Genomic DNA, 12,030 nt, shown 5'->3' on the forward strand with positions numbered 1-12,030 from the left:
AGGAAGAAACGGACACAAATGTTCATGTAAAAAAAAAAAAAAAAAAAATGAAATTCACTTTACATTCAAGTACAAGTGACGTTCACTGTCTGTTCGTAAAACTGTGGACTGGCTCTGGATTACACACAGGGACGATCAAGCTTCAAAAGACCTGAGAAAGAAAGAGAGAGAGAGAGAGTATAACTCTGATACTAAGCTGTAAAACACTGTAATTATTATGTATATGCAGCACACAGTAGCTTGTTTATAGATGGTAGTTTTTGATTTTTACACAGTCTGAGGTTTAAAGTGTAAACCTGCTTTACAAACCAGTAGAGGTCAAAGGCCAGCAGGCCGAGCTCGCTGCATGTACATCCACATGGTTTGTTTGTCTACTACACTACGACTGACTGTCATGTCGCTGCTGGAGCTACTGAGCTATTACAGAAATCAATATAAAGTCCGATCTGGAGGCACAGCGCTGAAATAAAGAGATTTTATAAGGAAACATTGAAATGCTCCTTTTTGTCTGAATGGTAAACAAACATACAGAACAAACTATGATTACTACATTATTATAATAATATAATATAATGTGATATGACATGATATAATATAATATAATAATATAATGTGATACATACATACAATAGCTATGTAATACAATACATAGCCTATTATAGTATAATATAATGTGTAATAGCATAACATAATGTGATGTAACGTAATACAATATAAAATAATAATGAACTAAATTTACATTTTTTTAAATAAATTGATATTTAAATGTTACATTAAATATTAATGCCGTAGTAATATATAAATCACTGCTCTTGTTTTCATTGGTCCAAAAGATGAATGAAACGTCCAACTGTTGATGCTGACACGTAGCACAGCCCTGTGTGCCGCAGTGCATGCTGGGACGTGTAGTTCTACTGACCGCGCGCTTCGCCTGTCATATTGCTCTCGGGACTACAGCTCCCGGCATGCAACGCGAGCTGCTACGTCAGAGACGAAGCGACAGAATCGAGCCGAAGCCACCGCTGCTGCTGCTGCTGCTGCTGAGGTTTGTTCACTCCAAAGCTGCTTTTAAACACTTTAACGTTTTAACGTGAATGCTCCGGTGCTTCCGGTGTGTGCGTGTCCGTCCTCCTGACCGGTGCGCACCCGGTGTGACGTTTATTTACGTCAGTTTTCAGCAGGTTTCTAGTGGCGGTTGGTTAGCCTGTGGCAGCTAACCGGCTAACAGCAGTTAGAGTGACGTCAGTTAACGTGGAGTAGCTTCGGATTTTAACGGGTTTTCAACGGCTTTTTAACTGTTTTCTAACGGTTTTCAGTTACCGGGCGATTTGCTTTAAACGTCACTGTTGTATTGTGTTACGGCGTTGCCATAGCGACGTGTAGGCAGCCCCCAGGTGTGTTTGTTCACCTGCAGACACGTCACGGCTCTCTCTCTCTCTCTCTCTCTCTCTCTCTCTCTCTCTCTCTCTCTCTCTCTCTCTACGTCACTACGTCACTACGTCAGGTTTCCGAGGCCGTTGCCATGGAGCCGGCGTGGCGTCAGCAGGGCCGCGGCCGGGGCCGGAGCCAGGAGGGTCGGCCTGGGGGGCCGGGGGGCGGGGGAGGAGCCTCCGGGGGGCGAGGGGGTAGGGGGGGGAAGGCTGCTGCACCTGCACCTGCACCTGCACCTGGACCTGCACCTGGACCTCCCACAGGTGAGCACATAAGTTACATTTAATATGTAGTAACTCAGTTACTTTTTGAGGAACTTATAGACCGAATCGCCTTGTTGTTTACATTCTACTTCCGAGTAGAAAACCAGCACGTAATTTGAATGAGATCAATAGTAAAGAACGAGAGTTTAGCTATATATCATATTTTTCACGCCCTATCACCGTTTAGACAACACATCTGAAATGATTGAAGAAACATTACTATTTCTGTGTGTGTGTTTTGTGTTGCTGTGTGTTGTTTTTATGCTGCTGACAGGGATACAAAATATTTTTTCCCAGCATGGCCACGCCAAGACCCGCCTTACTAGGCCTCTGATTGACTTATCACGATGCCCTCTACTCTGCCGGTTGGGTTTAGGCATGAAGAAGGGAGTGGTTATGGTTAGGGTAAATTAAGATGCTGGTAGGCTGGCCTTGCAGAGGTCAGCCAATCAGAGGCGGAGTAAGGCGGGTCTTGGCGTGGCCATGCTGGGAAAAAAAATATCGTGACGGGACCGCTGACGGCGGTAGCTAAGCTAACATCAGGACGTCAGCTGTTAAAACCCTCCCGTTGTGGGACACCACATGAAACTACTCCAGTTAGCTCAGTCATGTTGGAACTCAGATATCCGCTGGAGAAAATATTTTTTCATGGAGCGTTTATTGAGTCACTGAGTTATTAAAGTTAAACAGGTAGCTAACCGTTAGCCCGGCTAATCTATGATAACCATGACTAATTACAAAAATGTGCACACGTAAATAGTAATGTTTGTCCAATCATTGGTTTTATAAACTTTACAAACATCAGATTAGTCTAAACGGTGATATAGTGACATGAAAAATTATATATATATAGTGAAACTCTCGTCCGTCACTATTGTTCTCATGCTGGTTTTCTACCAGGAAGTAGTTGTAAACAACAAGGAGATTCGTCCTATTGAGTAACTGTCCCTGAACGCCTCCTCTGCTCCCTCAGGTGCGTCGGCCCAGTCCAAGTTCGAGGAGATCAGGAAGTCCAACCAGGCGGCCGCTCAGCGATTGGCCGAGAGCCGCCTCAGCTCCTCCTCCTCTGACGAAGACGACGATGACGAAGACGTCGACGTCGACCAGAGGAACGGGAAGAGAGGGAAGATCCTGGCGTCGACCTTCACCACCTACACCGACCAGACGGGTGAGAAACACAACGCTGCTGGCCCCGCCCCCTAACAACGCTGGCCCCGCCCCCTAACAACGCTGGCCCCGCCCCCTAACAACACTGGCCCCGCCCTCTAACAACGCTGGCCCCGCCCCCTAACAACACTGGCCCCGCCCTCTAACAACGCTGGCCCCGCCCCCTAACAACGCTGGTCCCGCCCCCTCAGGAATAAAACAACTGATCTCAATGAACTGATCAGAGGGGGAGAGAGAGAGAGAAAGAGAGGGAGAGGGAGACACGGGTCAGAGAGGAGAGAGAGAGAGGGAGAGATGGATCAGAGAGAAAGAAAGAAAGGAAGATAAAAGAGAAAGAGAGACAGAAAAAAAGATGAAGAGATGGGTGAGGGGGAAAGAAAGAGAGAAGATGAAAGGAAAGAAAAAAAAAGAAAGAAAGAGAAGAGAGGAAGAAATAAGGAGAGAAAGAAAGAAAGAGAGAGAAGAGAGAGAGAAAGAAAGAGATGAAGAGATGGGTGAGGGAGAAAGAAAGAGAGAGAAGATGGAAGGAAAGAAAGAGAGAGAGAAGAGAGAAAGAAATAAAGAAAGAAAGAGAGAGAAGAGAGAAAGAGAGAAGGTAAGAATGAAAGAGAGAGAAGAGATAAAAGAAAGAGAAGAGAGAAGGAAAGAAAGAGAGAAGAGAGAAAAAAAGAAAGAAAGAGAGAGAAGAGAGAAGGAAAGAAAGAAAGAGAGAGAAGAGAGAAAGACAGAAAGAAAGAGATGGGTGAGGGAGAAAGAAAGAGAGAGAAGATGCAAGGAAAGAAAGAGAGAGAGAAGAGAGAAAGAAAGAGAGGGAAGAGAGAAAGAGAGAGAAAAAAGAAAGAAAGAGAGAGAAGGAAAGAAAGAAAGAGAGAGAAGAGAGAAAAGAAAGAGAAGAGAGAAGGAAAGAAAGAGAGAGAAGAGAGAAAAAAGAAAGAAAGAAAGAGAAGAGAGAAAGACAGAAAGAAAGAGAGAGAAGAGAGAAGGAAAGAAAGAAAGAGAGAGAAGAGAGAAAGAAAGAAAGAGATGGGTGAGAGAGAAAGAGAGAGAGAGGTCCCTACATTTGTTCTTAGTTCACCTCCAGCATGAACTTGTTGATCTCGATGTGGAACTTCATCTGTAAACCAGACTCATGTAAATAGTGTAATAGTTATTTATAAACGTGTGTGTGTGTGTTTCTGTGTGTGTGTGTGTGTGTGTGTGTGTTTCTGTGTGTGTGTGTGTGTGTGTGTAGGTGGTGACGTCACCGGTCTGGTTAGAACCGGTCAGTACGTCAGCGACCTGTTCCAGTCCGGAGCTCTGACCTGCCTCATCTGCATCGGCTCCGTCAAGAGGACACAGCCGGTGAGACGCCGCCGAGGCACCGACACCGACAGATGTTAACAGATGTTCACAGATGTTAGAGACTCAACATCATCGTCCTGTCTCTGTGTTCTTGTACATGCTACGTTGTGAGGACCGGAACGAGTTTTTAACCAACAGACTGAGGACATTTTTCGCGGAGGACGGTTGCTTCCGCGAAGTCCATTAATCTCTGATAATCGGACACCTTGTCGGGCATTATCCCGCTTATACCATGGTCACTTACGAGATAAATACATATTAAATCAATTACTTATAATTTAATGTTGTTTTTACCGTTAAAATCATACGTCTTTAAGCGGCTGAGTCGAGCGGACTATTTAATAACACTCGTCGCCGATAAAAGAAAGGTCAGCGTGTTGCTATAGTGACTCTGCCACAGCCTGATAGTTGATCAGTGAAGGGAGGTGAGGTGACGGCTTAAATGTTACGTGACATAAAGTTTTACTTCTTACCGCTTGTGTGTTTACAGACTCCAGTGCCGTGATGCGCTGAAAAAAAAAAAGTTGTTATGGTCCGAGTGTCCGTTGCCGTGGTTACCAACAAGCGTTTGAGCCAGCGCAGTAATATTTAGAACGTAATCAGGCAATTTGACTGGAACATCTTTATGGGTGTCCATTATCACTTTATAATGGACACCCCGCAGCCAATCAGAATCGAGGATTCACCCAGACCATGGTATAATTAGGTTTAAATGAGGTTTAGAGTAATGGTTAAGTTTAGGCATTTGTTTTGGATGGTTAAGGTTAGGGTAAGGGGCTAGGAGATACATTATGTCAATGACATGTCCTCACTAAGATAGATTTACAAGGATGTGTGTGTGTGTCCATCCAGGTGTGGAGCTGCTCCAGCTGTTTCTCCCTCTTCCACCTGCCCTGCATCCAGAAATGGGCCAGAGACTCTGTCTTCCTCGTCTCCTCGGTAATGGACGAAGACTTCGGCCAGAAGCAGCATCCCTGGCCCTGGTGAGGATCTATCACTCTATCTATCTATCTATCTATCTATCTATCTATCTATCTATCTATCTATCTATCTATCTATCTATCTATCTATCTATCTATCTATCTATCTATCTATCTATCTATCTATCTATCTATCTATCTATCGTTCTATCTATCTATCGTTCTATCTATCGTTCTATCTATCTATCGTTCTATCTATCGTTCTATCTATCTATCGTTCTATCTATCACTCTATCTATCTATCACTCTATCTATCTATCTATCTATCTATCTATCTATCCATCTATCTATCTATCGTTCTATCGTTCTATCGTTCTATCGTTCTATCTATCGTTCTATCGTTCTATCATTCTATCTATCGTTCTATCTTTCTCTTTCAAACCCCCTCTCTCTTTTTCTTTCTTTCTTTCTTTCTTTCTTTCTTTCTTTCTTTCTTTCTTTCTTTCTTTCTTTCTTTCTTTCTACTCCCTTTCTCTTTCTTTTTACTTCCTTTCTTCTTTCTTTGTTTCCACCCCATTTCTGTCTTTTTCTTTGTTTGTTTGTTTGTTTGTTTGTTTGTTTGTTTGTTTGTTTGTTTGTTTCTTTCTTTCTTTCTTTCTTTCTTTCTTTCTTTCTTTCTTTCTTTCTTTCTTTCTTTCTACTCCCTTTCTCTTTCTTTTTACTTCCTTTCTTCTTTCTTTGTTTCCACCCCATTTCTGTCTTTTTCTTTGTTTGTTTGTTTGTTTGTTTGTTTGTTTCTTTCTTTCTTTCTACCCTTCTCTATCTATCTACCTCTTTCTATCTATCATCCCCCTCTCTCTGTCTCTTTTTTCCCCCTCTGTTTCTTCTTTCTTTCATTCACCCATAGAAAGACATTCGTCTTTCAGTTTTCAAGTTTTATATTTTAGCTTTAGCCTTTTCAACATTGCCTAAGCAGTTTCTTCATCTATCTATCTATCTATCTATCTATCTATCTATCTATCTATCTATCTATCTATCTATCTATCTATCTATCTATCTATCTATCTATCTATCTATCTATCTATCTATCCAGTCTTGTCTCTGATCTGTCTCTGTCTCTCTCCTCAGTCCTAAGTGTCGTGCGGAGTATCCCCCCAGCGCGACGCCCAACAGGTACGAGTGTCTGTGACGTCTGATTTCCCCTGAACGCATCATCACAGCTCATCCTCACTAAGCAGCAGCAGCGTTTCCACCGACGGAGCCGGGACCAAACCTTTAGTCTCAGGGTTGAAGAGTTTCCCCTTTAACCCTGTTCTGAAAGGTTCATGAACTGTGGGGGCGTGGCCTGTGAACTGATCCTCTCTGATTGGACGAGGAGTCATAAAGTTTCATCTGGTGTTAGATTCAACCCAAGCTGCAGCCACTAGTTTGATTGTTTTCAACCATTAATATGAATAAAAATGTGGAAAAAAAGAGCTTTTCACACATCTGGAACAGCAAAAAATTGCTTTTGACAGAAAAAAAAGAGAGAAAAGAACAGAGACCGGCCGTGCCGTGTAAAAGAAACAAACAAAAACTGACCGCGAGGGAGTGTCCCGACTTCCTGTATCTGGCCCTTCAAATTAAAAGCCCTGTAGCCTTTCATATACAGCTCAGTCATATTGATTTTGACTTAGTTTTGACAAGACAGGCTCCAAATGTTTTGTTTTTTAACTAATGCTTGGTCAAATATTTGGGGGCAGCTCTATCTGTTTTTTGGGTTTTTTTTTTTTTTTTGAGAGAAAGGAATAAGTAATAATGTAACTAATAACGTTACTCAGTACTTGTGGCATAAAGTAATCAGAATAATCAGTAAATAAATACCTTTCCAGAGTAATTTGCCCAACACTGTTTCTAGATCCCTGCTATTCACCACTCATCATCATCAACATAATACGTGTTTGAGATCTGAGAAGAGATTTGAAACCTTTGTTCTGGTTGGCCTGTGTGTGACTTTAAAGGGACAGTTCAACATTTTTTACTTCAGTAATAAATCTCACAGGAAACTTCTAGGAACTAAAAGCATCTACAGACCTTCATGTGTCTGGAGTGTGTGTGTGTGTCCAGCAGGGGGCTCCACACTCCACATCAACTCGCTGTGTGTGTGTGTGTTGTGTTCAGGTACACCTGCTACTGTGGGAAGCTGCAGGACCCTCCGGCCGACCCCTGGCTGGTTCCTCACTCCTGTGGCTCCGTCTGTCAGAGGGAGCTGAAGCCCAGCTGTGGCCACACCTGTCTGCTGCTCTGTCACCCCGGTAACCACACACACACACACACACACACACACACACACACACACACACACACACACACACACACTGACACACACACACACACACACACACACACAGAGAGAACAGCTGCATTGTGGGTAATCATCATCATGACTCTGTGTGTTTCAGGTCCGTGTCCTCCGTGTCCCAAGATGGTGTCGGTGTCGTGTCTCTGCCGCAAAGCCAAGCCCCTCCCCCGTCGCTGTAGCAACAAGACCTGGTCCTGTCAGCAGCAGTGTGGCCGCCTGTTGCCGTGCCAACAGCACACCTGCACCCAGCCCTGTCACACAGGTAAAAGATGTCACGATTATTATGCATCAATACATTTCACAACACTACGAATGTGTAAAATCAAATATGGTCAAAATATAATTACATTACTAATCTCTTAATATAGGACCAGTTATTAATCCCCCAGGGGAAGTGTTGAAATATTTAAGTCATTAATTGTCATCGATACCAAATATTAAAGGGACAACGAGGAGTTTTGGAAAAGCGAAGTGTTTCCACACTACATTTATGAGCCTCCGCACCGTGAAATTCTTTGACCGGTGCAAGACAGACTCATGTTTTCATTCATCAAGAATTAAAGTCAGAGGTTGGAAGACGATCACATACCGTCGTAGTTCCCACCATAAACGGAGATTCGGCGCCGTTATTCTCATGACTCGCCACGAAACCGAAAGTAAAGAAACGCTGGTCGGCTCGCCCAGCATTTCCACCACCACTAATAATAACAAAATAACCATAGAGACAAAACCATAGATTTATCTAAAATGGACCATTAACAAGTGGTAACGTAGATTCATCCACATTAATATGAGACTCCAAATAGAAACTCCTCGTTGTCCCTTTAATGTTTATTTTAATCATTTAAATTCCTACCAGTTCAGTGTTACATTAGTTAAATGGACCAGTGTCTGAGCATTTTCCTTTACTTTGGTGCCACATCTGCTGATAAGGTTCAGAAATAATCTTTTTTGGAGAGTGACGGTATTTAGGAATGTTTACAATCAATGAATTGTGAATGTGTAATCACGACATCGCTACATTATATGTTAGTAATATTGTAGTTTTTCTATCTCTTACTCTATGTGTGTGTGTGTGTGTGTGTCAGAGTGCGCGCCCTGTCCCAGAGTCAGCGTTCAGAAGTGTGTGTGTGGCCGAGAGTCGGCAGAGAGACCGTGTGCCAGCCCCCGCTGGAACTGTCAGCAGGTAACAACAAGGTTTTTTTCTTCAGTGACAAACTGTGGATCAATGAGCTCATGTTGAGACGTGTGTGAAGTGTTTCTGTTGGTGACAAACAGTTTTGGGATCAGATGAACAGTTGAGCTGGGAAGATAAATGATGAAAACACAGAACTGTGCTCAGAGTTTTAAAAGAAGTAGCTTCAGTATCGACCAACGCTGGTTTTCAACTGAGAAGCACTCACTGGGCTTTACATAAAAACTAAACATTTAACAGTAAGAACTGGAAACGGGGGGAAAAAAACATACTTACATACAGTCACATCACATAATAGCTACAGACATTATCAACAAGGTAGTGACTGAATAGGCAGAGGCATAATGCTTATAGTCTACTAGCCAACAATGAGTACCCGGAAATGTTGAGTACCCCAAAGTTTTATGTTAGAAATAGATAGTATGGGTCCCCAGTATTCAGAAACTTATATATATTGGACAATTAGCATAAATTAGCATAATTTCCTATATGGGCAATATTTCTACAAAATTGACTTGACTGATCTGGGCAATATTGGAGTGGTTTTAGGGGTTATTGATGATGCTGAATCCATTTCTGACATTTTCAAAATCCAAAATGGCTGTCTAAACCGGTGACCAGATTTTGAAATCCATCAAAATCGGCCCACTGGCGGTTAAAATCTGGTCACTTCCGGTTTAGACAGCCATTTTGAATTTTGAAAATGTCAGAAATGGATTCAGCATCATCAATAACCCCTACAACCACTCCAACATTGCCCAGATCAGCCAAGTCAATTTTGTTGAAATATTGCCCATATATGCAATTATGCTAATTTATGCTAATTATGTCAGTTATGCTAATTGCCCAATATATATAAATTAGCATCCGGCAGTTTCTGAATACTGGGGACCCATACTATATATTTCTAACATAAAACTTTGGGGTACTCAACATTTCCGGGTTCACAATGGGGCCCTATGGGCTGGCAAGTAGACTAATATATTAATGCCTGTCATTCATACCGAGTTAAGCTACCCAGCATTCTTACAATATGAAAAGCAAACAAAAACACAAAATATATTAAATATATATATGGAAACATTGAACATACAATTCAGAGCTCCAGACTAACTTGTTTCACCAGGATCCACAGTGGCGTCTAACTTAAGGTTTTAGCAGCACAAGCAGAAGATTTAGGGGTGCAGCACACTTTAAATCAACTTGCAAAGTAAATATTCACATTTCTTTTTCATTCATGATACTTGCACAAATCATCCTGACACTTGCAATGACACATTACAGGTATTTAAGCTGCAGTAGTGTAAATAAAACAGAGAGAGGCAAGTGGATGAAGGATTTACTTGCATTTTCTCAAATTTTAAGGGCAAATTCAGAAGAAAAAAGAATAAAAGAAAGTACAGGGGAAAAAAAATAAGTATATGTATATTTATATATAATAAAATTTGAGTTTAAACATAAAATATCTGTATTAAACCAACTAGTACTGTCAGATACTGTGATCTTTGTAACATCCACTTGGTCAGTGCTGCTGCTGCTGCTGCTGGTGTCTCCCAGAGGATTGTGGGTAAATGTGTGTGTGTGTGTGTGTGTGTGTTTCAGATGTGTGGCGCCGCCCTCTCCTGTGGGAATCACACCTGTGAGGTTGCGTGTCACGACGGCGCGTGTCCTCCGTGTCCCCGCTCCGTCAGCAGGACGTGTCCCTGCGGCAAGACCAGTGAGTCTCACACACACATATATACACACTCACACACACAGACACACACTACAGATCGATCCTGTGGTATTGATATATCAACACTCACACACTACTCATCTGGCATCGATTTCCTTACACAAATAATACTAACACAATAAGAATTGGGGGTGCGTGCATAACTTTCAGCTTTTTTATAGCTTACTTCAACTACTATGAACCGGAGGATCAGCAAAAAAAAGCGACAGATACAGTATCCACCTTTTTCCGAACGTCAAAAACGTAGCCTGTTTTGCCGGTTTTGGAATGTTATGTTTACGTTTCCATGGTTTCAGTAGCCGCGGTAAATGCATGGATTTTTTTTTTTTTTTCCCCAATGAAAATCTGTAAAACGCATGGATCATCACAGCAGCTTTTAACAGTGGATATCACACAAATTGACATCTGTGTTAAAAGCCAGCGTTAATAGATCCATGCGTTTACCGCAACTATGACAACGCCTGAAAACCATGGAAACGGAAACGGAAAATTCCACCAAACCGGCAAAACCGACTTCCGGTTTTGACCATAGATGACGTTCGGAAACTTGTGGATAGCAGCAGACAAAAAGCCAAGTGTGGTGCTATTGTTCACAAGTGGACAAAGTGACGGCAAGTTACTAGCAACTTGTTGAAGCATCTCATTATCACACACCCAGAGACCCATAATGATTATTATTTATCTTTCTTTTTACCTTTTTCTACCAAGATCGGTATTTTTTTTTCTTTTTTTGACAACAAAAGTGCAGTTTAGTTTATTTCATTCATATTTACTTTAAAGGGACAGTTCAACATTTTGTCAAATTGGCCCATTGCCATAATCCCTATAGTCATAGCAGTAGGTTCGTTACCTTTAATTGTCGGTGCAAGCTATTTTTAGAACGGCAGAGCAGAGCCGTGAGCTGCTCAGAGCTACGCTACGGAGGCTCATTATGGGATTTCTTGGTTTTTCCCTCATCAAACTCATCAAATACACAATCCAACAACTCCACAACGCTCTGGTGGACAAGTTGTGACCTGCACATTCACCAGGCTATGAGATAATAACACAACGTTACCACACAGAGTTGTTTTAGAGGGAAATTCATGCAAAACCACTGATGCGCAGTCTCTGTATTTACCTCCAAAATGTTGAACTATCCCTTTAATTTTAGTTTTGCTATGTATTGACCATAATACATTTGGTATAAATGCTGTATTTGTCTTAAATGTAGCCTAATAATATATTGAATGAAAAAAATTGCCAGTAAGAAATGATCAGTATCGGTATCGATGAAAATGCAAGAAAAAGTATCGGTATCGTATCGAATCCCATAAGTGTGGTATCGCCCATCCCTAACACACACACACAACACACACTGATACACACACACAGTGATACAGACACACACACACACACACACACACACACACACACACACACACACACACACACACACACACACACACACACACACACACACACACACACACACTCATACAGTAGGTTCGGAGCGGAAATTAACGCACATGCATTCAGAGAAATACAGACAAACAGGAAGTCGTGCGTGAGTGTATTTTCTACACACAGACACACACACACACACTGAGAAGTACACACATACAGTACGTACAGAGCGTGCACACACACACAGACAC

General features: G+C 42.0%; 1 protein-coding gene across 1 annotated transcript in view; it reads left to right on the top strand.

The window, feature by feature from the left end:
- Nucleotides 1-1,006: 1,006 nt before the first annotated feature.
- nfxl1 (nuclear transcription factor, X-box binding-like 1) overlaps nt 1,007-12,030 on the top strand; it is a 29,485-nt gene continuing 18,461 nt past the window's right edge. Inside the window, exons 1-10 of the mRNA XM_083992368.1 lie at nt 1,007-1,045; nt 1,505-1,694; nt 2,668-2,862; nt 4,093-4,202; nt 5,055-5,185; nt 6,251-6,295; nt 7,283-7,416; nt 7,564-7,725; nt 8,552-8,649; nt 10,261-10,375. Coding sequence (XP_083848494.1) covers nt 1,523-1,694; nt 2,668-2,862; nt 4,093-4,202; nt 5,055-5,185; nt 6,251-6,295; nt 7,283-7,416; nt 7,564-7,725; nt 8,552-8,649; nt 10,261-10,375 — 1,162 coding nt within the window. The 5' untranslated portion in view covers nt 1,007-1,045; nt 1,505-1,522. The remainder of the gene's footprint in view (nt 1,046-1,504; nt 1,695-2,667; nt 2,863-4,092; nt 4,203-5,054; nt 5,186-6,250; nt 6,296-7,282; nt 7,417-7,563; nt 7,726-8,551; nt 8,650-10,260; nt 10,376-12,030) is intronic.

Source organism: Trachurus trachurus (assembly GCF_905171665.1).
Source record: "Trachurus trachurus genome assembly, chromosome: 18".
Classification (NCBI taxonomy): domain Eukaryota; kingdom Metazoa; phylum Chordata; class Actinopteri; order Carangiformes; family Carangidae; genus Trachurus; species Trachurus trachurus.